A 27600-nucleotide genomic window follows, 5' to 3' on the forward strand; every position below is an offset into this window, starting at 1 on the left:
TGCATGATTCTTGTTTTTCAAACTCAAACCTTAAAAGATCCTGAGTAGTGATAGTTCGGGGTAATTATTATATTTATATTCCGCTTGTGCAGGTATAGTTGGTAATTGTTGTTAATAATGCCCCAAATCTATACCCCGGATTTGGAGGGTGTTATAATCGGCCCATATACTCCTTTGTTAGTGAAGTAACATGTGAGATTCTCCTTTGTCACTGAAGCATCATCTAAAATTTTAAAATTATTAAATTAAGGTCCACACTTTAATTAGGTTTTAGGCTGTAGGGTTTAAGGCGTCCTAAACCCTAAATCGATTTTACTTTTATTAATTTTTTAAATATTTCTAAATCCCAGATGATAAATTATTAAACCATAAAATATTAAAATTATAAAATATGATACATGTTAAAATAAAAAAAATATAAATAAATATTTAAATTAAAAAAAAACATAGTGCTCCTTTTTTAGGACCGCTAAAAAGAGATATTTCGGTCATTTTTTCTTGGATGGTTTCTATCCAATTTTTACTTTTTATTTATTTTTATTTCAATCTATTATATATATATAATAAATAAAACAACAGGAGGGTTTGTTGAACAATTTAATTCATAAGACGATTATGCCCCCATTTTATATCTATATAAAATCTATATATTATTTATTTCATTTTTATTTTTACATTTAATATTTGTTAGTTGACTATGAATATCTATATAATATTTATTGCTCACAATTAATATATATTAATTGACGTATCATTAATATGTTTCATTATTATTATTACGTACTTTACATAGACGATTATGCCCTCATTTAATATCTGTATAATATTTATTTCACATTTATTCTCATATTTAATATTTATTAGTTGACTATTAATACTTATATAATAATTATTACTCACAATTAATATATACAAATTGACGCAACATTGATACGTTTCATCATTATTATTATGTACTTTATATATATAGTAATGTAAATGTAAAATTTATTTAACTAAATTATTATTTGTTAAAATCTATCAATTTTGCATGATTACTACACATATATACTGACAAGGAATGAAATAATCCATGACTGCATAATTAATATCGCATTAATTATACCCGATTTGGGCTACTAGTGAAGCCCATTTTAAAAGGGGCCCAAAACTCTGAATTAATTAATCACAATATTAATTAATTTCGTGATTAATTAATATGGGTAAAATCAGCTGATGAATAGAAACCAAATAAGAATACAATTCTTTGGAGATTGGCCTCCAAGAAACCTCATGGACAAAGAGTCAATTTCCTGCATTCTAGGACTCGAAATTCCACTTTAAATCTGAAACTTGTCCACCAAGTCTCCTAACCCTAATCCAATTCAAAGCATCTCATGCCTATATAAGGGGCTTCACCCTACAAATCAGAACTACATTTTTTGACTTTATCCTTAGCATACAGCAAGGTACATAGGCATCCTGTAAATGCCGATTGAGTCACGAAACACGAGAGCAGTCAAATAGAGTCTTGAAGCTCACGAACCCTAGCATTAAATACACTCTAGTCTTTTACCCATAACATATACATATTTATACATATATAGATATACACACACACATATACACACACACACGTGTATGCGTACTTATTTGAATCAGACTAGGGTTCAAAAGCAAATACTCGAATTAAATACTCGGTCGAGCTACTAATATTAACTCATCAATCACATTTTTGACACACAAAATAATTTTAATCGCAATTCTAATACATACACATAAAATAATTTCAAAAAATTAACGAATTTTACATATTTTCATGTTCGTGCATAATTTAATAGTATTTATTTCATATTTATTCTCTCAATTAACGCATCATTAATATGTATACTTTTAAATCTCACTAAAATATCAAAATTACTTATTTTGATTTAGATTTATGTTTGAGCAGTAGATCTATATATACATATATTTTGTCAATAATAATAATAATAATATATTATCTAATAACTATACGTGAGACAAATATCAAAAAATAATCTAATTTAAATTTAGTACTTTTTGATATTTCAATGAAATTTAAAATTCTAAATATTAACATTTTTAATTCACTTATTTATATTATTAATTTGATAAATAATAATGTATGAGTTAGATTTCAACTGAAAAAAATTATGTATCGAGCATACATATGTGCATTGAACTATTTATGCCCCTAATTAGATAAGTTATATATATTATTGTCATACTTTAACTGTTACATTTTTATGATACATATAATTCAAATTCAGACAAAGATTAAGGAACTTTTATGTATATAAGTACAATACAAACTTGTATTGACATTTGACACTAAGTGTTATATGACTGATTAGTCACAGTTTTAACACAACAAATACACGAAATATATTTTTGTATCACATTTCTGACATACAAACAAATAAAATAGTTATGAATAAATTAATATTTAATACAAATTTAGAGAATGCTTCTGCATCACACTGGCTAAAGCTTGTGTTATGTATAAATAATCGACCTTCAAAATATCTTGTTATTATTTTCTCTATCATCCACAGTAAGTTATGTACCATTCTATTTTTCAAATGTTGTTTTATTTAAAATATATGGTAGAAAATGAACACAGACACACGTACAATTTTTGGCTTATAGCTTTAATTAAACATCTGATCATACTGGTTTATATTGGTGTTTGGATGCAGACTTACACATCATGACTTGAAAGAATGGTGTCGACTAAAGTATATAATCTTAGAAATATTTTTGTATCAAATGCTTATAGCCTTAATTAAATATATGATCATATTGGTTTATATTGGTGTTTGAATGCGGCCTTACACGTCAAAATTTGAAAGAATGGTATCGACTAAAGTAGATGATCTTAGTAATGTTTTTGTATCATATTCAAATGAAACCAGAAGGAGCCTGACATGTTCAAAACTATGTATTTATTAATATTGAACGAGCGATGTGAAAAGTTACTAAGGTCAATAATAAAAATTAAATAACAATAAAACACAAAGTTATTAAGGTCCGCAAGGGCTGACTCAGTTGGTTAAAGAGGGGATAACTATCCTTTTGGTCACAAGTTTGAATCCTACGGGAGGAGAATTTATGATTATGCCTTCTGAGCCATAGTATGTCGCTTAAATGCGGTTTATCTTGGTTCACGTGGTTTGCATACTATTGCGTGAGCCCGTGGGGTTTACCCAGTGCGCACTCGAAGGGTTCCCTATGATAAAAAAAACTACTATATTCTACGGTATCTCAAACAACCACAAAGTTCCATATGATAAGAAACTACTATATTATACAGTATCTCAAACAACCACAAACACTTTTAAAACAACTCCATGTATCACCCTTAACATTGAACAATAATAAATACCACAACAATATCTACAATTATTCCCATGGAACGCCATTATCATTGGACAACAAGAAATACCATTTTAGACCTCTATTGTTTTAACTCAATGTCAAATTTCCAGGAACACGTTCAACACAAATATCACCACACCCCAAAATAATTCATATACACAAACAAATATGTCATCAATCCACCGGAAAATGACATGCATATATTGTCAATAATTGCGATTAAAACAAATACTCATAACAACATTGCAATTAATACTCATGTTCATATACACAAACAAATATGGTTGACTCAGTTGGTTAAAAAAGGGATAACTATCCTCTTGGTCACAGGTTCGAATCCCACCGGAGGAGAATTTATGATTATATGTCCTGAGTCAGAGCCTGTCGTTTAAATGCGATTTGACTTGATTCACGTGGTTTGCAGGTTATTGCGTGAGCCCGTAGGTTTTACCCAGTATGCACCCGAAGGGTAACGACTGCGGTTTATCTACGATAAAAAAATATATTATTTATCCATTAGACAATAATATAAATATACCATTAACAACAAATTGAAATTCAGGCAATATAAAATATACCCCGTACATACCGCTAATATATAGATAAAAAAACTTAATCATTATTTCGGGAGGAGGATATGCTGGACTCCCCATTTGACGTCCAATTTTACTCATATTTATCGTCTAGAATATCTAGACATTTCCTCGAAAATGCCTTTTACAAAGAAAATTGCCAAATCTCGCTATATTTAATAATCTTTTTACAAAAAGTCAGAAAACCGGGAAAAAGTTTCGAAACTTATCCATATAAATTTCCTTTTTCATCGAACGTTAGAACATATAATCATGTCTCAACCCAAAAATAGGATACACAGTCGGCGAAACAGGTAAAATGACAAGTAATACTTGTAAGCACTTCTACCATTTTTGTTACATGAACTTGACTTATTTTACAAGCACTTGTTGTAGTAATTGTAATAAATCTATCTATACACACAATAATTTCATGTCGTTTAAACTTCGTTTGATTCATGAATAATGACCGTGTCTATATATAAAGCCTGTTAATTATTTGTTGACTGTGTCAAGATATTTGAACAAGTTTAGTGGTCTGTAAGTATAATCTTATGTTTTTTTTTATGTTTATGTAAATTGTTTATGCTGGTTGTGATTTTGTTTAGTTGACTATAGGGTTGATTTGGAGCTGACTTGGTAATGCTATATGTAAAAATTCAATTTTTAGATCATTTTTGTTTGTAATTTGTGGTTTAGTTTAATTTGAGTTAGAACGTGCTTGAGTTGTTCCTGTTTGTAATTAGATATTTTTTTGTTCATGGGTAAGAATTTAGTGTTTGTTGTACTGTAGTAGAAATTGATGTTAGTGTGTGCATATGTAGCTGTCTTTAAATGTTCATCTATGTTAGTGTGAGGTTTGCAAATTGAGGGGGACTTTCTTTATTGTAGTGTAATGGCTTGTCTTTAATGTTTGTATAATTGTATGTCATTGTTTAAGCATTGAATATTCGAATGTTGAGTTTTAATTAATTAGGTGCTGTTTATATCGTTTTATATTAGGGAAGCATGTATGAAGATGATGGTTGATTTGATATTTGTTTTGCGGTTGTTGTAGGGTATATATTAGGTTAAAAGTATAATTTGGTTTGGTCTATAAACCGAAAGATATTTACACGTGGCACGTAGTGTTGGAGGAACCCTAGAGCCAAGAGTCGGGAGTTTTGTGATTTGTTGACGTAAAAATTAATTGTCTTTTTTCGTAAAGATGGGTTGTGGCTGCTCTAACCTAGCTTCCAAGTGCTGGAAGCCAAAAAATAATGGCCCAATGTCAAGGGCCCCTAATGATGGTACGTACTTACGTAACCCTGTTCCATTTTCAACTTTGACCTTTTTGATATGTTTGGGAATTAGTCTCACACATTTTTTTGGGTATGATTGCAGAAAGTGTGGAAACGGGTGAAGCTACTGACGTACCTACATTTCAGGAGTTCACTTTAGAGCAACTACATAATGCGACATCTGGTTTTGCGGGGCAAAATATAGTATCTGAACATGGAGAAAAGGCTCCAAATGTGGTATATAAAGGAAAGTTGGAGAATCAAAGACGGATCGCAATAAAACGTTTTAATAGATCTGCTTGGCCTGATCGTCAGCAGTTTCTTGTAAGTTAATCATTACCCCTCCGCTTGCTAATGTATCACATACTTCTCGTGAAATTTGAATTTATAATTTATTCGTCTCCTTATGACTGCTAGATGTAAAAAGTAGCATGTAGATAAAAAAGTGTCAACTGTGTTTTTATCTATGACGTGTTTATTATTATTTTTTAATATTTGAGCCACATTGCACGCAGAACAAACACACATATGTTTCAGAAACGTACTGTTAGACAGTAATTGCAGAAGGAATTAAACAAGGCCATATATTAGCTCATCATTTCCATGTATATTAATAGACAAATATTGTTAATGAAGATCATTAATGTTCCGACTTTTGGTTTATTGTTGTTTTTGTCATGATCTTTAATTTAAGTTGCACAAACTTAAATGATTAGATCTACTTAAAAGAGGAAGACCCTCTCATTACGGGTGTTTATGAAAATGGTTTGTCTAATATTACGCGTTTGAATCCACTGACCTGTCTAAGAACCAGCTTGGAGTATAACTTGAAAGTCTAAATGAACTTAGGGTGTTCCTGGCAAATGTACATGCAATTCCAAACTAACTGTCACAGAACAAATTTAAAAGATTATCCATTGACATCTAAGCTGAATTTTGAGAAGTAGGAAGTTATTAATCTGGCTTGATAAAAACTAATATCTAAATAGACTTATAAGTTTTCGATTATCAGATGAAGTATCAAATAGATAAAAAATTACATTTGATCACAAGGAATAAGATAACTTTTAGCAACAAGTGTTTAAGTTTTTCAAGGTAAGCCAGACATGACCTATTTTGGAATGGATCAGCTGCATGCCTAGAGCAAGTCCAATGCTAAAGCTAAAATGGCTATAGCTATTGCTATAATTTGAGACCAAAAAGTGTATTTTGCTACTAAAATAGGACTTCAACTCCAATGCTAGTTCTATTTTACAATCAAATATTTTCAAATTTAGTGAAGTTTCGTCTCTCTCTCCTAAATTTCATTTAAAGCAAAGCAGCATCTATTTCACTTATAGTTATTTAATGATGTGGCAAAGATAGCTATAGCTATCTTTAGTCTTAAATGACCAATTATCCATTTATGCATTTACAAGACCAAGTATAACTATGCCTTGGAGTAGATTTTTTTTTTTGATCCTATATTATAGCTATAAGAGATAAGACCAACTACAACGCATTGGACTTGCTCTTATTAGAGTTAAAATATTTTTTAAAATGAAAGACCACTTTCAACTGATAAGTTAAATTATTTTCTTACTTCCTTTGTTCTGCAAATTTAGGAGGAAGCAAGAGCTGTTGGTCAACTCAGAAACCATAGGTTGGCGAATCTACTTGGTTGTTGTTTTGAAGGTGATGAAAGACTACTTGTTGCGGAATATATGTCTAATGACACACTTGCAAAACACCTATTTCACTGTAAGTTTGTTGTTATCATATTTGTTTTTAATGTTTGCATTACCGTGTTTTTGCTTTTGGCGGGGTTTTTTAATAATACTATATTTCTAAAGTTCAGTTGACTTTGTTGATCAGATAAGAAAACTAGACATTAATGTTACTTCATTTTTTTGCTAAATTAATGTTGCTGAATCGATAATACATCTAATGGTTATGTACCTCAATTTCCATAAGTAAAGATTAACGGAGTCATAAATTTATGCGCTTAAAGTAAATACTTTTTTTATCTTGTAACTAATTTTGTGGTGTGATGTCAATAGGATCGCTAATTCTTATATTAGAAGATAGGCAACACTTAAATTTGGCACACTTATATTGATTTAGAGAACATATGGACGAGATAAAATAAAATGCTCTTCTCAAATAGTTTCCAAAAATTGTCTATGTAATTGCTCTTAAATATTTTTTACATTGATTTCAACTGGCTCAGGGATTTAACAATTTTTCTATCTCTTCATTTTTGTTTATCCTTGTGTTTTATTTGCAAATCTTTACAATTTATTTATTTTCATTGCTAAAAAAATCCTGTCTGAATATTTTTATAGGGGAATCACAACCTATGAAGTGGGCCATGCGATTAAGGGTAGCTTTGTATCTTGCTGAAGCCCTCGAGTATTGTACAATGAAGGGACGTGCCCTTTATCATGATCTCAATGCTTACAGGATAGTCTTTGATGATGTAAGTTTAAAAATATGTAATAGATTTTCCTTGGAGGTTCTCAAACCTTATGCTATATATTCCTTATTTCACAGGATGCCAATCCTAGACTCTCATGCTTTGGGTTGATGAAAAATAGTAGAGATGGAAAAAGTTACAGCACTAACCTAGCATTCACCCCGCCTGAGTATCTGAGGACTGGTAATAATCCTTGTCATTATCATTTTGTGTGAAGACTTTCTTAAACTATGCGGTTATTTTTTAAAAATCTTTGTTCTCTAGCCACTGTATTTTTCATTTGCTAATCTATTTATTTGCGTCCCAGTAACCATGATACGGTAATAAACAGTAATTTGTCGAACCATGCTTAGCACATGTAGTCATGTTTGTTAGTAGATTAGCACACTGTCACTAGGAATTATCTTCAATAATAGTTTTATTTATAGAAATTCTCACTAGTATCCTATGACCTTTGACTTTTCCAAATGGTGCCTTTTTTATTTTTGACTTACGAGTGGCACCCTCGTACTTTAAGTTTCACATATACCATATCATTTCGTTAACCAAATGTCGCCCATTTAAATTTTTTTGTGCTTTTTCAACACCCATAACAATATATCAAAATTGAAACATTATCATCAAAATATTTGAAAAAATATTTAGTTTTAAAACTTTAAAAATTATTCGAAAGAATTTTCTTCAAAATACCATTGTACTATTAACTTTTCCACAAAATGCCATTGCTTTTTTGACTTCTACGTGCAGTATCATTATATTTTAGTGACTGACTAACGAAATGGTATGATATGTACAAACTTAAAATACAAGGGTACCACTTGTAAGTCAGAAACACAAAATGGTACCACTTGGATCAGTAAGAAACAGAAGGGCACCACTGAGGACTCCCCTTCTATTTTTACTAATAGGACCCCCCCTTCTATTTTTACTAATAGGTTTAAGATGTTTTATAGGTTGTACTTGTTATATACTTATATATGTCATCAATTAAGAAGACAATAGAATTGAGATGTCACTCAAGTGAATATATGGCACATAATGGAGGAGTACCAACTCTATTTTTTTGAGCTAATTGTTCTGAGCTACTACTAATTTTGTTCTTTTATTGACACACGGTCATATAAATGAAGTTTAATGTTTGCCCTTGTTACATAATTGCATGGTTACAACTTTAAACTTATGTCGTTTCTTTGGCGAATTTGGTAAGTTACTTTAGAAATGTCCGTCGATTCTCAATGGTGTCATGACATTATATGGCTTGTAGATTAATATATAATCTATATGGAAATAAAAAATAATATTATTTCCTTCTTTCAACTTCTATGCTCCCTATCTTGGAAATACATATAAACTTAAACCGGAACGTGAGTTGTATATCTAAGTGAATTACAACTGTGTCTAGTGTCGGTTCTAATATTTTTGGGGTTAAGTAGAATTGTGTTCGGAAAAGTGGATTACAGTATTAAGGTCCTCTATTTATTTAAAAAAATTAGTTTTAAATCTTCTTCCTATTTCTTTTTCTTTCAAGTTTAGTTGAATTAAATGAATTTGTTCATAAAATAAAAGCTGAAAAAAACTAATCATGTCAAACTATACACCCAACATTTTACTTCAAAATGTGAGCTTGTAATTGTAAGCTGCCTTTGGGTGTGCTAAACTCAATTAAAATAGGCGAGCTTGACAAAAAAGTAACTAGGGTTATTTAAGTTACAAGCTGCCTCTTAGTGTGTTGAGTTCAATTAAAATATGCAAGCATGACAGAAGTTATCAGGCTTATTTACCAAACAACCTAGCCAGCGCCCAATGGAGAATGTGTTAAGTCACCATTTGTTTAAAAATTTCTTGATGAAGTGGGTAAAATTAACACATTCCTCCACAGGCAGTTTATTGATAAATTTACGTATGTAGTATAGCCATGCTGCTCTTTGACAAGCTCACCTATTTAATTTTACTTGCATACTGCTTGAACTTCTAAGTACCGGTCCTTGTCCTTACAGAAATTTACTAATTTGGCAGGCAGATAAAAAGAACATTGTGAAAGCTACATGGTCAATCTATGAAAGTTATTGGTCCCTCGTACGACCTTGCCTGTCCTTTAATATTGTTGTTCTTGTTTTTTTTGTAGGAAGAGTAACTGCTGAAAGTGTGATCTATAGCTTTGGCACACTCTTGCTCGACTTTCTCAGCGGAAAGCACATTCCTCCAAGCCACGTAAATCTTCTTATTTAAGCTATGTTAACACGGAAATATTTAGTGCACCTTTTTTTATAGTTTTTCTATTAATGTCAAATTCCTTTCTTTTTAAGTTGGTTGTGCTAAATAAGTAAATACTGACGAGTAAAGTGTCAAAATCTAACCAAAAGCTATGTAAATTATTTTGTCATTCCTGTGGGAAATGGCAGTGGTAGAACTTTGCCCTTGGTAAATAATATCTATGTATTAAAAGTTCGTTCAAATATGTATTCCTACTAAATGCCTAAAGGCTGTACTTGGCATATGTCGTGTTCCACTTTGGTAGTGTATGTATCTGACCGTCCTCTTGTTGGTCACCAACTTTTATAATATTCATGTCAAATTACCTTTGGTATGTTGTTCTTGAAATTCTGTAGTGTTTCTTTCAAGCACTCCTTTGTACTTGATTCTAACTATTTAATGACCTTTAATACTGTTTACCAGGCCCTCGACTTGATAAGGGACAGGAATTTTCAGACCCTAGCAGATTCTTGTTTGGAAGGTCAAATTTCAAATAGTGATGGAACTGAGTTGGTGCGCTTAGCATCGAGATGTCTACAATATGAGCCTCGCGAGCGTCCAAATACAAAGTCATTACTTACTGCTTTGATTCCTCTTCAGAAGGAGACCCGGGTAATAGAAAAAAAAATCTAGAAAGCTGGAAGTCTTATCTTTGCAAAGTTGTATGTATTCTGTATTTTAAACTTAGGAAACAATGAGAAAGTGTATGTATTCTGTATTTTAAACTTAGGAAACAATGCTAATTCTCCTGGTACTTGCACAGCCAAATGTATGTTCCCCTGTTTATGTCTGTACACTATGTTGACATCCGCTTAAAGTGCATTAACATAGACATGGACTGTAGGATTGCTACAGGAAATTCATTTGGCATAGACTTTCTCTTTACAAAATACTTCAAGGACTCATCTTGAGTGTTGTTGGTGCTGATATTGCTTGTTTTTATAGAAGATGTTATGTAACACATTCTGTCAAGTTTTTTGTTTGGCCTTTTGAATGGTTAACAGTTTTGGATTATTATGGATGGAATGAGCATTGGTGTTAAATATTCCAGGTTTCATCTTACGAGCTGATGGGAATACCTCACGGTGCTGCTGCTTTTCCTTTAACTCCGCTTGGTGATGCTTGCTTAAGAAAGGATTTGACAGCTATACATGAAATATTAGAAAATCTTGGGTATAAAGATGATGATGGAGCTGCTAATGAGGTATATTCTAGTTTTTTAATCTCTCGTTCTCTACTGGTGGTGCTTACGTTAATTTAATACTTGTAGTACTATCTTATACATTTCTTTATATGTTGAAGGGACGTGCTCTATAGACCTAAAGTTCTCAAGTATTCCTTCTGAAATAACTTGAAATATAATAAAATTATATTATAAAAAAGTTAAAAGAAAAATGAATATGAATGTTCCTTGCCTATATTTTAGCTTTACATGCTCACCTAGGAAATATGAATCATAACATGTATGGATGGACCAGCTCCAGAATTAATATATCTTTTTGGCAGCAATAGATATAAGTTTGTAATTAATACCTGTCGGAAAGTCTTTATAGTTATGATAATTTCAATGAAGATAGGAAAATGAGGTATGAGGAGGCTTGCAGTCATTTTTTTTTGTTTCTACTCTCTTTGCATCTGCACAAGGAAGTCAACAATTTACTGCCAGAGAATCCCATTTTATGGATCATAGAAGAGGCAGAAAAGAAAGTTCACATAGTAATCTTTATGTCAAGCACAAGCACAAAGTACCACTATCAGCAACCATTGCTGCACCAGTCACCACTTCTGTTATTTTTGTCAACGATCTATGATCAATTTCTTCATATCAACAGGCTTTCGCAGGCAGTAAGTTTTCTGATTAGTTTTTTTCATCTAAGTTTTCTGATGGCTAGTTTGTTTCATCTGGATGCAGCTATCATTCCAAATGTGGACAAATCAGGTACAGGAAACTATGAACTCAAAAAAGAAAGGCGATACTGCTTTTAGGCGTAAAGAATTCGGAGCTGCAATTGAGTCTTTCACGCAGGTATGAATCCTTCATTTCATATTTAAGTTGGGGGTTCCTTCTATATTTTATTAGTCTGTATATGTCCTATGTTCTGCAACAACTACAGTCTTAGGTTGGCATACAGGGACCTGTATGCTTAGTTTATAAATCAGTAGAAGACTAGGTATTGAGATGAATGAAAAAAATATTCTTGCCTCTAACCGATGCACTTTTCTCTAGGGTAAGTAGATGACATTACAAAATGCTTCTTTTGCAATATGAGATGTCGTGGTTGATTAGATAATAATTTGTTGTTTCACTTTAACTTCTCAGTTCATTGACGTTGGAACCATGGTCTCCCCCACTGTTTTTGTCCGTCGAAGCTTGTCATATCTTATGACTGATATGCCACTCGAAGCCCTTAATGACGCGGTGCAAGCACAAATTATATCACCTGTATGGTACATCGCGTCATATTTACAAGCTGCTGCTCTTTTTGCTCTTGGAAGGGAGAATGAGGGACAAATTGCGCTCAGAGAGGGTACCATCCTTGAGGAGAAAAGGAACACAGAATCTTAAAAGAAAGCCGAATATCTATAGTTTCTCTCTCCATCTCAGATTATCATATTTGGTTTTGTTTTCTTGGAGCATTCTCTTGCGGCTTAGTGGATGAGTTGGTTCCGGTCGGTATTTGGGTTTCTGGATATTGTCAGCTGTGGCACAATCGTCCTTTGCAGTGTAACTAGACAGTTATACAGTCTCTAGTAACTAGTGTACGTACATATTACTTGTTCATCAGTATTATTGTCATCAGTACATATAAAAAGGTAGTTGTAAAATAAAATTTCCTATGTATATATACTTAAAAGTGAATAATGCCGCCTTGATAAAAACTTGTTGCACTTTTAATATTTTTTGATGATCTGGTACATTTTACATTATAATTTGATTTACTATTTTTGTTAAGTATTTATATTCTAAAGAAAGACTTTACTAGCATCATAAAGCTTTCTTGATATGACCTTAGACTTGACCTTTCTAATTGTTACTCATTAGAGTTTCAGGAAACAAAGTTCCCCTTTCTTTCCTACGATTAGAACCAGGCAACTGATTATAATTATTCAGCATTTTTTTTTACAAATATGACTTATAACCGAGTATCTGTTCTATACAATTTTCTGGTGAGCCGGAGTCAAATTGTGAAAGGCAGAACAGAGAATGAGCTCTTAACTACTTGGGCTTACCAATCGTACTCATTATGTAGTGTTTAAAATTGACAAATTTATAAATTTTATGAAATAATGACAATAAATACAACTTGAAAGGAAAATACCAAGATGAAAGAGGAACATGCTTCACAGAACATACAAAGAGATGAATGATGATGATGGTGATGATGATGAGCATGCATCACATTACTTGGTTCTTCAGTCCTCGTCCTCGATCACCTCCTCTTCGTACTCTTCTTCTAGATCCTCATTAGCGACAGCCTCCTGATACTGTTGATACTCCGAAACCAAGTCGTTCATGTTACTTTCAGCCTCAGTAAACTCCATTTCATCCATTCCTTCCCCAGTATACCAATGCAAAAACGCCTTTCTTCTAAACATAGCCGTGAACTGCTCCGAAACACGCCTAAACATCTCTTGTATCGAAGTCGAATTTCCCATAAACGTGGAAGACATAGCCAACCCTGTTGGAGGAATGTCACAGACACTTGACTTCACATTGTTAGGAATCCACTCGACGAAGTAGGAGGAGTTCTTGTTTTGTACATTGATCATTTGTTCATCAACTTCTTTAGTACTCATTGTGCCTCGGAACATAGCGGAAGCAGTGAGGTAACGACCGTGACGTGGATCAGCGGCGCACATCATGTTCTTAGAGTCCCACATTTGTTGAGTGAGTTCAGGGATTGTGAGGGAACGGTATTGTTGAGATCCACGGGAGGTCAGAGGTGCAAAACCAACCATGAAAAAGTGGAGACGAGGAAAGGGGATCAAATTCACGGCAAGCTTTCGCAGATCGGAGTTGAGCTGCCCGGGGAAACGGAGGCAGCATGTTACACCACTCATAGTTGTGGAGATCAAGTGGTTCAAATCACCAACTGCACGCACGGATTCATACCATAGTGATATTAGCACTCTGTTTTACCAATATTAAACTTCAAAGTCTCTAGCTCTGTATCCAATCGACAATCTTAATGTCATAATAATAATATATATATTTTTAATATAGTCATTAGATCTTTTTTTTTGAAAAAATCTCCATTGCAGAAGGCTATCTGACAATAAACTTAACTAATTGATGCACAAAAGAAAGCAAATACATGATGCAATATCATATAGAGCAAATACATGATGCGAGAACTTACAGCTGGGATTAGTGAGCTTGAGTGTACGAAAACAGATATCATATAGAGCTTCGTTATCAAGCACCATACATTCATCAGCATTTTCAACCAGTTGGTGAACTGATAGGGTGGCATTGTAAGGTTCAACAACTGTATCAGACACTTTCGGAGAAGGGAACACCGAGAATGTCAGCATCATCCGATCCGGATATTCTTCTCTGATCTTAGATATCAGTAGCGTTCCCATGCCCGATCCAGTACCTCCTCCCAACGAATGACATACTTGAAAACCTGCACTACACATTTAACTTAAGCTTGCATCTGAAATATCTATCATTTTTTCACCGAAACAACATCACTTTTTCTAATAGCACGACTATTTTTTAACAGCAACACCAAACAGAGCCATAGATATATGAATAGGACATACTATGTAGTCAAGTTGTACCTTGCAGACAATCACAATTTTCAGCCTCTTTGCGGACAACATCAAGAACAGAATCAACAAGCTCAGCTCCTTCAGTGTAATGACCCTTGGCCCAGTTGTTACCAGCACCATTTTGTCCGAAAATAAAGTTATCAGGCCTGAAAATATTGCCATAAGGGCCAGTCCTCAAACTATCCATAGTTCCAGGCTCAAGATCCACCAGCACTGCTCTTGGAACATACCTCCCACCACTAGCCTCATTGTAGTACACATTGATCCTCTCTAGCTGAACACGGGACTCTCCGTGGTAGTTTCCATCGGCGTCGATGCCATGCTCGTCGCATACTACTTCCCAGAATTTTCCTCCGATCTGGTTCCCGCATTGGCCTGCTTGAATGTGAAGAATTTCTCTCATTTTTCAGAAAAAAAAATGTTACAGTTTTTTTTTAAATTTTTTGTTTTTTGATGGAGAATGTATACAAGGGCAGTGAAGAATAAATGAAGATGTGTTTTTGTAGTTTTTCACAGGGGATGGGATTTGAGGGTGACACTGATTTTTTTTTCTTTGCTAATAAATAAATTAAATTATGGAGGAGAGATGATAAATTTAATAATTCCACGTGGATGTGTTTTTCGTGGGTCATTGTCATGCCCACCGGAAGTTATGAGCTGAGGTGGACATAGGGATGGATATATAGATGCACAAAAGACCCACGTGGCCGGATTTTGATCGGGCCTTAAAATGTCCGTGCTTTAACTAAGCCGGGCTTTTCGGGTTTTGACCGGGCCGGGCCGAGCCGGGTTTTTCGAAAATGTTAGAGCTCGTTTGGGCCTTCGAGGCGGACCTCATCGGGTTTTTTCGGGCCGGATCGGATCGGGCCAGATTTTTTTTCTAATTTAAATTGGATCGAGTTTTATTAGAGATTCTGAAGATTACATATGTTAGTAACTAGATCATCGTAAAGATGTATTAGTTTGCATAGAATATTTTATAAAAACATTATTTTGTTGAAAATATTTAAGTTCGGCAAAAAATAAACATGTTTATAAAATAATATGTTTTATCAATATTATCCAAATATATATATCGTGTACTTACTATATCTTCTTTCATTAATTCTCAAATAATGTATATAGATAATATTATTAATCACGAATATGTAAATATGTATGTGTTTAAAGTATTATTTATATTTATAGTAAATGTAAATTCATAAATATATAAGAAAATATATTAGAATAATCAAATTTTAACTGGGCTTTTCGGGTTTTTAATCGGCCCGGGCCGAAGCCAAAGCCCTGGCTTTGCCCAAAAAATATAGGGCCCGTCGAGGCCTTAAGCCCGGGTCGGACTTGATCGAGTTTTGACCGGATCAGGCCGAGCCAAATTTTCGGGCCCGAGCTTTTTGTGCATCTTTAGGTGGACATGAAGATAGAGGGTATTGACCTGAATGACACTGTTTGAGAAATAAATGTCTTGGATGGTGTTGTGCAAGACATGCCTGTATCATAACAAGACTAATTCAAGTTGACAGCCCTAAGAATTAGTTGTATGATAATCTAAATTTGTATTTTGTACGGTATTATTTGAGGCTGTAAAAATGTCAAAGATCATGTTAGGTCACACAACACTGTAGAAGGGGGTTGAATACAGTGCAGAATACAATCAAATCGATTTCGAACACAAATAATAGTAAATAGATATATTCGATATAATAAACTCTGTTACAATGAAACTGTTCTCTCTCAGTGATGAACAAATATCACGAGAGCTGCTAGGTTACAATGTATGATCTTCTCGATAATGATAACACATATAGTGTAAACCTATGTCTGTGTTTATATAGTACACAGTTACAAGATAACCTCTAATTGATATGGAATATAATTCTGTCTCCTAAAATATATCAATCAGATTTCTTATACAATTCTTTAAGTCCTCTAACTCTTTCCATGTATATCTTCTTTTGTATTAGTCTCGATCTTCTATCCTGTAAATCAGCTTCCTTCCTTAACTGTTAGTCCTCTCGTACTTAAGTGTAATAACTCGAATTTTTGAGACCTTGTAAAACTTAATCAATAGTAACCCTGACGGACGGGAAAAAATTTTGAGCCCACACTATGTAGTGCATGAGAAAATGAGTTTCAGAGTTGATATTATGATTATACGTACCAAATGAGTGTATGTAAACGCTATTAGTTTTCGAAGAAAACGAACTTTGAAAAATGACCGTATTTACGACTCATCGAGGATTACGGGAATCACAATATAATTACAAGATTAAAACCCCATGGATTTATATTCAAGTATGATAATACAAAATATAAGGAATAAATACGAAAGGAATTACGTCGCGAACCATTTACGAGTAAGTATTACGAAAACACTTAAGCGACCGAGCGAACGCGTAAACGATCATATTCCCTCAACTTAGGATGATCAAGCAAGCTAGCCAAATAGTGTGCTAAGGAAGCTAGCACATGTAGTTTAACTTGTAAACTAGCAAGCTACTTGGATTTGTCCCCAAGATTTGCAACAAGAATAAAATCCTAGGATACAAACTAGGAGAATATCAAATCAATATAAGATATCACCAATCCCATTTCCTAGAAACAACCAAGGAAGCAAGCATAAAAACCCTCCTTCTCTCCCCACTTGTTCCATTCGGCTATTTCACGAAAAGGGAGGAATTCAAAATTAAAATTCTTTCATCTCATTAATTCTCAAGCTTCCTAACAACCAAACTAAGGTAAAAAAATTCTTTCATCTCTTTTTATCAAGGTTTGATGGGTGAAATAAAATCAAGAAAGTTACTAGTAAATAGTATGAATAGTAACTCTTCTTTGGTTTCTTGATTTCAATGGTGGTTTTGGGTTCCAAAAATCATACCAAGCACTTCCAAGACTCCACCATCCTCAAGAATACATCTCAAGCTTTCAAGAAAGGTAAAAATCTTTGGCCCAACTTTAGTTAAGATTCATTTTCAAGATCCATTTAGTATGTAGATGTAAACCTAGTTTTAGAAGTGGTATTGTTGAAATCTTGATGTTTAGTTAAGTAGATGTGAGGTTGATGGTTGTTGCCTCAAGAACATGATGTTATTGAGAGGAGTTTGTATTTTGATGATGAAATGATTATTGTTGGTGGTTGTGTTAAGGGTTAGGGCGTAAACGAAACCCCGATCGTAAACGTAACCCCGTTAAAACCAATGAATCGTAACTTTAATTTTCGGCAGAAAGTCCCGGAGTTTTAAACTGTAGTTTCTTGAAAAATAACCCTTGATTATGATAGACAATGTTATAAGGATCGTTTAGGTGCTTGATCGCTTGATTCCGATTTATGGATCAAAAGTTATGGCTGTTTTACTAAAAGTGATTTACGCGACAAAAACTGCTACGAATTACGAATTTTGAAAATATAAAGGATCGACTTAAAAGTATTCATAAATCATGAAATTCTTACAGAGAGTAACATATTGAGTTTCTTAACTGAAATAAAAATTTCAAGTAAAAATAATGATTTTTAAATTTTATATAAATATCGGAGCCGAGACCGCGCGAGTAGAAACCGTAGAATCCATAAGCAGAGCCGACGACGATAATGAAAATGAACCTAAGATACTTAGAGAAATGAAGCGACCATGATGTGAATAAGGACTTAAAGGAATAATAAGGGTAGTACAAGTTGAGCGGGTGCATAATAAGTAGCGCATGAATGCGAGTCGTCATAAATTAGAACGAGACCTAACGAATTGTGTTTATGATTAATAGATTTCCGAGCGGAACCTAGAGCATCCTCCAGCTCGAGATACCCAGGCAAGTTCACGAACCCAACTCCATTTACTGCTGTGTTGTGAAAGGATTGTTTTATTATCATTGCATAAGTACCATGTTTGCCATAATACGTAGTTATTGAATTTTGCATGATATAGCAATGTTGTACGATAAGTATATATCGTGAAATGTTTAATTCCGCTATAAGCGTAACGTATTATAATAAGACCGAGAGTCGGTCGGGATTTCAAGATAAAAACCCGGGAATCATTCCGGTGATATTATAGGACGATTACAAGTCCATAATAGTACGTTTTAAAGGGACTCAACGTCCACTTACGAAACATTAAAATACCTCAAACTTTTATTAAAACGACTTCCCAACGATCATATTCCCTCAACTATATTTTATTGTTCGAATAATAAATATTGTATACCTATTCCTTTATTATGGGAGAAGTATACTCCAACGATTATTTATTTCAAACCCGATTAAACATTAAAGATTATTAATTTCATAGACATAAACTAGTTGAGGAATATTATTTTAAATATTCTTTTACAAGAGTAAACTCAATCGAGGTTTAATTATTTATCGATTATCATTTGAAAGGAATATGTCCTAAGTTCAATCATGTATAAGGATTTTGGAATAACTTTTATGTAATCTGTTTTGATTTCATTGATATTAATAAAAGACTTGTTTTGTTTTTATTACGGGCTTTATCTATTTAAGTGTTTAAATAAGATATACCATAGTTTAGAGTAAAGCTTTTTATGGATTATGATGAGATCATAATAGTGAGACCTAAAAAGATGATAACTCTAAATTTAAATAGTTCCTGGTCATAGGATTACTAACTGGTAATTAATAATCCGCAAAGATCGGTACATACTATGCTTGCTTCATTATGAAGGATGTCTGTTCTCATAGACATTTGTGTGGTGACACTATAGCTAGTATGTAGGTGCTTATTATAGAATAAGTTCACTGAACATGACTCGCACAGCTGAACAACTGATGGAGTTCACTCACGTGTCAGCAGTTGTTCACATAGTGATAGTTGTACAAGTATCCTTAGACTTGAGGTCATCATAGTCATCTTGTGTACACTGAACTATGCTTTGGTTTAGTTCTTAGTCTCCAGGGACAATTATTAGGGCTCTTCTGGGTATAGGAATTTGTACACGAAGATAGTGTATGATCAATAAAGGATCTACCCCTTTCAGTGAAGGAAGTGAATGTTCAAGGCTGATCCACTTATGCTAGTTCAGGAATCTCTGGCCAGAGTGAATGAAATTAGAAAGGAGTTTCTAATTTGCATAGAACTACGCATAGTAAATGGTAAGCAAGTGATTGAATTAGATAGGCTTGACACGAGATCCATGCCTTGTATTTAATCGGAATATTGTAGGGTAGAAGGAGTTTATTGTACGGTAACTATTCACTGACAGGTTCTTGGTATTCTAAGCAGTGAATTCATATTATCCGGATAGTCGCGATATGTTGAGAAGCATCACTCACGATATAGAATAAATGTGATTAATTAATTAATCATATTTAATAAATTAGAGAATTTATATAAATAATGATAAAATAGTTTTATTATTATTTATTTCTACTACCGGCTTAATATTGAACCTACAGGGTCACACCATAAAAAGAGAATGATTTAATGGTGGAGGAATTAATTAATAATGGCTAAATAATTATTTATTTGTGAAATAAATAATTAATTGACAAATTTAATAATTGATTAAATGAGATTTAATTGATTATAAATTAATTAAGAAAAGTTCTTAATATTATTAATTAAAGGATTTAATTTTTGGAAATTAAATCAAGAGAGAGAATTATTTCTAAAGTGTTTAGAAAAAGGATTAATGATTAAAAGGTGTTTTAATTATTAATGAGAATAATAAATGGGATAATAATAATAATATTTATGGGAAAATTTCAGCTGAAAATTTTGCCTATAAATACACTATTATAAACCCTATTTTATTCCAACCCACATCGAACCCGAAAACCCAAAAAGTTTGGAAAACCCAATTCTCCCACCTCCTTCCTCCTCCTTAACATCGTTTTCTTGGTGGATACCGGTGGAGTGCTTCACACTTGAGGAGCAACTGCTAAGGATCTCTGATCGTTGTCTCCGAATTATTTTAAAGGTTAGATTCGATCCCTCAAATTTTTATTCACGATTTATATGCTTTTATTTGGATTTTGTATGTGTAAAAGTGTTTTGCCATGCCCCCGCTGCGTTAAAAATCCAACATTGGTATCAGAGCGTAGGTTGTATGCATATAGATCTGTGGTAAAAATTTCAGAATTTTATGTGCTTGTATGAATTAATTATGATTTTTACAAGTTATATTATGGATTAATTTTGTCTGATGAGAAATCATTTCTCAGAATAATTTTGAATGTTGATCTGGGTTCTACAAGTGTTGTAGATCGTCTGGGTATTTTTTTCATAATTTTATGATGTATAGATTTTTTATTATGAATTTTTGAAGTTGTATCAATTAAATTCGTAATTAAATAATTATATATATATATAAATAAATTGTTAGTATATATATATTATGTATGTAAAGCTGCTTGTACTGTGTCTGTGTTGTCTGCTGTTGATGCTGCACAAAGAAGGACAGAGAAGGTCAGATGTCAGGCACGTTTTCCGAGAGGCGGCGGCTGCTGGAAAAAAATAAAAAAAAAATAAAAAAATAGGCGTGTAACGTATTCCGGGAATGCGTTACACACCTGTAGCGCATTCATGGAATGCGTTACAGCCTTGTAACGCATCACCGGAATGCGTTACAGGGCTTGTAACGCGTTCCTGTAATGCGTTACAGCCCGTCTGTTGATTTTAAAATTGATTTTCTGGGAGTTTCGTAACTCCGTTTTGGGCGTGCAATATACCGTTGGATTCGTTTTTCCGAGAAGGATCTAATGGAGTGATCAATTTTAGTTTATATAAAAGTTTTGAACTGTTTATATTTCCATGAAGTGTTTTAAAGCTATTTTTAACTGTTTAAGTTGCTTTTAAATGCTTCATGTGATACATAGAGATGTATAATGCTTAGAATAATGTACTAGATGATATAACCTGCCTACCTTGATGTTTATTCATGTTGATATATGTGATATATGCTTAGTTTATCATGCGATGATAGATTTAGGTGAACTTAAATAAACATAAGGTGTTTGTTAGACAACCTAGTATAGTGAAATTGTTTCATAACCTTAATAACAATATTATGAATACAATCATGAGATTCTTGTGTTTGTGAAACACGTTATTGAATATGAATTTTCGATATGAGAGAAAGGATGATTCTGTCAACAACAGATTTCTATCTGTAAGAAAGGGTTATTAAGTGACGCCTCTTAACAATGCTCCACCCGATCTGGGAATCATCTGATTATTGATTATTGATTTGAAATATTTCATTTAAAAGGAAGAATCTCTTTATAATATGATTATGATTGTAACGTAATATAATCCCTCTAAAATTAAATAATATCAAGTAGTAATTGGCCAATGATACAACGGGCTTGTGTCGGTCATAGCCTTCCAACATGGTAGAAAGTAGTTCTTATTTTTGAATCATTGTCGTTTCGTGCCACAGCCGAGGGCTTTGATTTCGAAATAAGAAATACTTGTCTATTACATAGAGATGTGTACATTGAATAAGAATCTAAAGGTCGTTACGTGCCACAGCCGTGGGCTTTTGGGGACTGATTCAATTGTACGGAATGTTGGGTTAGACTTGACTTAGAATATTGAGTTTGTCGTGCCACGGCCGTGACTCAATTATTCAAGAGGCTAAAGTTTGATTAGGGAATAACATTAGATGTAATTGACAAGAGTTGTCTGCTTATTGAACATTACATGGCGTTTCGTGCCACAGCCGGGGTTGTGTAATGGAATGTAGGATCCCTATTCCCACTAGCATTATGAATGCTTAATTTTTCATGTAGGGGGTTGAATAAATTAGGAAAACTAGTGGGAGCCACTTATGAATAAAGACCCGATTCATATAGTGTTTTGAAATGAAATCGAATATTTGCTAAGTGTTGTTATGTGTTTATCATTTTCAGATTTACTTTGTACGTTATGTCTTCTGCACTATCACTCAGGAGCATATTAGATGCTCACAAATTGACTGGTCCTAATTATGCTGACTGGCTTCGAAACTTGAGAATTGTTCTCAGGATTGAGAAGCTGGAATACGTGATTGACTCACCTAAGCCTACTGAACCTGCTAGTGATGCACATAATGATGAACATGTTGTGTATCGTAAGTGGATAGATGATGCAAATATTGCTCAATGTATCATGCTAGCTTCCATGAACATTGAGCTACAGAAGGAACATGAGCATATGGATGCTCACACTATCCTCATGCATCTACAAGAGTTGTATGATGTGGCGGGGAGGACAGCTCGATATGAGATATCGAAGGAGTTGTTCGGTTGTAGGATGTCTGAGGGATCATCTGTGAATGACCATGTACTTAAGATGATCAATTTGATTGAACGTCTTGGACAACTTGGTTTTGCCATGGATGGGGAGCTGAGCCAAGACTTGGTCTTGCAATCGCTTCCAAGTTCGTTCTCGTAGTTTGTTGTGAACTTTCACATGAATAAGTTGGATGTCAGCCTGCCTGAACTCCACAACATGTTGAAGACTGCGGAATCGAATTTTCCCCCTAAGAAGAGTTCTGTTCTTCTAATTGGTGAAGGTTCCAATCCTAAGAAAAGGAAGAGGAACTCTTCCAAGAAGAAGAAAGTAGGTGAGAAAATGCCGGTTCCACCAAAAGCTGAAGACCCCAAGAGCAAAGTTGTTTGCTTTCACTGTAACAAGGTGGGGCACTGGAAGAGGAACTGCAAGGTTTACCTTGCAGAATTGAAGAAGAAGAAGGGTAGTGAGACTACCGCTTCTGATTCAGGTATGTTCATGATAGAAGTGAATATGTCATTAAATCAAATTTCTACTTGGGTATTAGATACCGCCTGTGGTTCTCAAATCTGCAATTTGTTGCAGGGACCAAGGAGAAGTAGGACTCTTGAGGAAGAGGGGGTGATTCTACTGATGGAAATGGAGCAAGAGTTGCTGCTGTAGATGTAGAATCGTTTCATTTACATAGGCCTACGGGCAAGACTATTGTTTGAAATAATTGTTATTTTGTTCCCTCGATTGTGAGGAATATTATTCCCATGTTAGACTTGGGTGGATTTTTCATTTATTATTGAGAATAATGAATGTTTTATTCTTAGAGATAATATTCTTTATGGACGTGGTACTTTAAATAATGGTCTGTATATATGTGACATAATTTACTTCAGATTGAACAAACTAATAAAAGAAAAGGGATGATGAAAATCTCACTTTATAGGGGCACTGCAGTCTTCATTTAGTAGACATGGAGAGAGGGCTGCAAATTTGCTAGGAATGGTACACACAGATGTATGTGGACCAATGTCTAAGCAAGCCATGGGTGGATTTTCATACTTCATTACTTTCATAGATGATAGATCTGGATTCAGATATGTGTTTGATGAAACACAAGTCTGAGGCCTTTGAAAAGTTCAAAGAATATAAGTATGAAGTGGAGAAACAAACCAAACATAGTATTATAACTCTTCGATCAGATCGAGGTGGTGAATACTTTAATGGAATGTTTCTAGATTATCTCTAAGTAAATGGTATAGTCTCCCAGTGGACTCCTCCAGATTGGTATCTGAAAGGAGAAATCGAACTTTGTTAGACATAGTTCGGTCCATGATGAGCTATGCGAATCTTCCAGTATTCCTATGGAGTTATGCATTGGAAACCTCAGCATATTTACTGAATATGGTGCCTTCCAAAATCTGTTCCTCAAACTTCGTATGAGATATGAAAAGAAAGGAAACCGAGTCTTAAACACGTTAAGATTTGGGGATGTCCAGCTTATGTCAAGAAAGTTGACCCAGATAAGCTGGAATATCGATCCGTAAAATGTAGTTTTGTGGGATATCCTAAAGAGACTTTAGGGTATTACTTTTGCACCGATCATCGGGTGTTTGTCTCGAGACATGCTACCTTCTTGGAAAAGGAGTTTATCCTTGAAGGAAACAGTGGGAGCAAAATTGAACTTGATGAAGTTCAAGAAGCACAAACTACTACGGATCAAGTGGAAACACCTATTCTGACTGAACAACCTTTTGTGGAACAGCCCATTCGTAGGTCAGGGAGAGTGTCTCGCCAACCTGAGAGGTAATATGGCCTTGTCATTGAGAATGACAATGAGTTGTCAATCATTTGATGATGATGACCCTGTGACCTATAATGAGGCTATGAGTAGTGTTGACTCAGAGAAATGGCATAGTACCATGAAATCCAGAATGGAATCTATGTATATGGTATACAAAAGATAGATTATAGCAGATGGCCAAGTGGAGAGCTATAAGGCCAGACTTGTGGAAAAAGGATTCAAACAAAGGCAATGGATTGACTTTGATGAAACTTTTTACCTGTAGCCCTGTTAAAATCAGTTCGGATTTTGCTTGCGAATGCTGCTTACTACGACTATGAAATCTGGCAGATGGCCAGATGGTTTTCTTTCCAAGGGAAATGAAAACCTAGTGTGTAAGCTGCTGCGAACCATATGTGGTTTAAAGCAAGCTTCTCGAAAGATGGAACATTCGTTTTGATGAGACAATCAAAGAGTTTGATTTTATAAAAAAAAACGTAGATGAACCATGCGTCTACAAAAGGGTTAGTGGAAGCGCGGTAACATTTCTTGTATTGTATTGAATTAGAGTTGACACACATAACAACATAGCAGACCCACTCACAAAGCTACTTTATGAAAGTCACTTTGATCGTCATAAAGACAAGATGGGTATTAGATACCAGAGTGATTGGCTTTAGTACAAGTGGGAGATTGAAAGGAATATGTCCTAAGTTCAATCATGTATAAGGATTTAGGAATAACTTTTATGTAATCTGTTTTGATTTCATTGATATTAATAAAAGACTTGTTTTGTTTTTATTACGTGCTTTATCTATTTAAGTGTTTAAATAAGATATACCATAGTTTAGAGTAAAGCTTTTTATGGATTATGATGAGATCATAATAGTGAGACCTAAAAAGATGATAACTCTAAATTTAAATAGTTCCTGGTCATAGGATTACTAACTGGTAATTAATAATCCGCAAAGATCGGTACATACTATGCTTGCTTCATTATGAAGGATGTCTGTTCTCATAGACATTTGTGTGGTGACACTATAGCTAGTATGTAGGTGCTTATTATAGAATAAGTTCACTGAACATGACTCGCACAGCTGAACAACTGATGGAGTTCACTCACGTGTCAGCAGTTGTTCACATAGTGATAGTTGTACAAGTATCCTTAGACTTGAGGTCATCATAGTCATCTTGTGTACACTGAACTATGCTTTGGTTTAGTTCTTAGTCTCCAGGGACAATTATTAGGGCTCTTCTGGGTATAGGAATTTGTACACGAAGATAGTGTATGATCAATAAAGGATCTACCCCTTTCAGTGAAGGAAGTGAATGTTCAAGGCTGATCCACTTATGCTAGTTCAGGAATCTCTGGCCAGAGTGAATGAAATTAGAAAGGAGTTTCTAATTTGCATAGAACTACGCATAGTAAATGGTAAGCAAGTGATTGAATTAGATAGGCTTGACACGAGATCCATGCCTTGTATTTAATCGGAATATTGTAGGGTAGAAGGAGTTTATTGTACGGTAACTATTCACTGACAGGTTCTTGGTATTCTAAGCAGTGAATTCATATTATCCGGATAGTCGCGATATGTTGAGAAGCATCACTCACGATATAGAATAAATGTGATTAATTAATTAATCATATTTAATAAATTAGAGAATTTATATAAATAATGATAAAATAGTTTTATTATTATTTATTTCTACTACCGGCTTAATATTGAACCTACAGGGTCACACCATAAAAAGAGAATAATTTAATGGTGGAGGAATTAATTAATAATGGCTAAATAATTATTTATTTATGAAATAAATAATTCATTGGCAAATTTAATAATTGATTAAATGAGATTTAATTGATTATAAATTAATTAAGAAAAGTTCTTAATATTATTAATTAAAGGATTTAATTTTTGGAAATTAAATCAAGAGAGAGAATTATTTCTAAAGTGTTTAGAAAAAGGATTAATGATTAAAAGGTGTTTTAATTATTAATGAGAATAATAAATGGGATAATAATAATAATATTTATGGGAAAATTTCAGCTGAAAATTTTGCCTATAAATACACTATTATAGACCCTATTTTATTCCAACCCACATCGAACCCGAAACCCCAAAAAGTTTGGAAAACCCAATTCTCTCCACCTCCTTCCTCCTCCTTAACATCGTTTTCTTGGTGGATACCGGTGGAGTGCTTCACACTTGAGGAACAACTGCTAAGGATCTCTGATCGTTGTCTCCGAATTATTTTAAAGGTTAGATTCGATCCCTCGAATTTTTATTCACGATTTATATGCTTTTATTTGGATTTTGTATGTGTAAAAGTATTTTGCCATGCCCCCGCTGCGTTAAAAATCCAACATCATTTATATAATTATTATTTATTAAAGGGTTTATTTATGATTTAAAAATCATAGAACCAGATTTAAATTACTTTATGATTTCGAAAATCATTCGAATAATTTCAGATCGTCGGAGAATATTATCCCGACTTATTTAATATTTTGAATATAGTTTCAACGAGAAACTTTTCCCCCTTATTTAATTATCAGTTGACAACGGTCAACTCACATCCTCAGTACTTCCTCCAAAAACTTCCGGAAGTATATATATATATATATGTATATATATATATAAAGTAAAGCTATGTTTATTAACAAGCAAAACGCTTGGGGGTACTTCGATGTGGTTCGAGTTCTCGAGATATGATAGGATCTCCTAAAGAACAAGGGAGGGGTAGGATCCAAGTACTTCGTGTATTGGATAGACTACTGGTACCGTAGGAGATGGTATAATATGTACCTACGGACCTGCGAAGTGTGTGTATACCCGAAATGAGGACACATAGCCTGTATGCGGCAAGGGTGATAACCGGG

The 27600-nt window shown here is 33.7% G+C and overlaps 2 protein-coding genes across 4 annotated transcripts; one reads left to right on the forward strand and one right to left on the reverse strand.

The window, feature by feature from the left end:
• The first annotated feature begins 4075 nt into the window (after positions 1-4075).
• Positions 4076-12836, forward strand: LOC141667283 (serine/threonine-protein kinase BSK7-like). 3 transcript variants are annotated; one of them, XM_074473710.1, is made up of 11 exons: positions 4076-4285; positions 5008-5239; positions 5334-5554; positions 6835-6970; positions 7555-7688; positions 7763-7868; positions 9811-9896; positions 10362-10550; positions 10990-11142; positions 11851-11964; positions 12259-12836. In XM_074473710.1, the coding sequence occupies exons 2-11, from the start codon at positions 5158-5160 to the stop codon at positions 12502-12504; spliced, it is 1467 nt and encodes a 488-aa protein (XP_074329811.1). In that variant the 5' UTR covers positions 4076-4285; positions 5008-5157; the 3' UTR covers positions 12505-12836. The 3 variants fall into 3 exon arrangements, with proteins under 3 accessions (XP_074329811.1, XP_074329810.1, XP_074329812.1); XM_074473709.1 differs by having other exon boundaries at positions 4076-4264; XM_074473711.1 differs by lacking the exon at positions 4076-4285 and adding an exon at positions 4346-4490.
• Positions 12837-13189: 353 nt separating this feature from the next.
• LOC141667300 (tubulin beta-7 chain-like) lies at positions 13190-15246 on the reverse strand. Its single transcript, XM_074473726.1, has 3 exons — positions 14727-15246; positions 14300-14569; positions 13190-14032 (listed from the first exon to the last, which is right to left on the reverse strand). Exons 1-3 carry the CDS (start codon positions 15118-15120, stop codon positions 13353-13355), a joined length of 1344 nt encoding a protein of 447 aa, XP_074329827.1. The 5' UTR covers positions 15121-15246; the 3' UTR covers positions 13190-13352.
• Between the last annotated feature and the right edge of the window lie 12354 nt (positions 15247-27600).

The sequence above is a fragment of the Apium graveolens genome, chromosome 6 (assembly GCF_009905375.1).
Source record: "Apium graveolens cultivar Ventura chromosome 6, ASM990537v1, whole genome shotgun sequence".
Lineage (NCBI taxonomy): Eukaryota > Viridiplantae > Streptophyta > Magnoliopsida > Apiales > Apiaceae > Apium > Apium graveolens.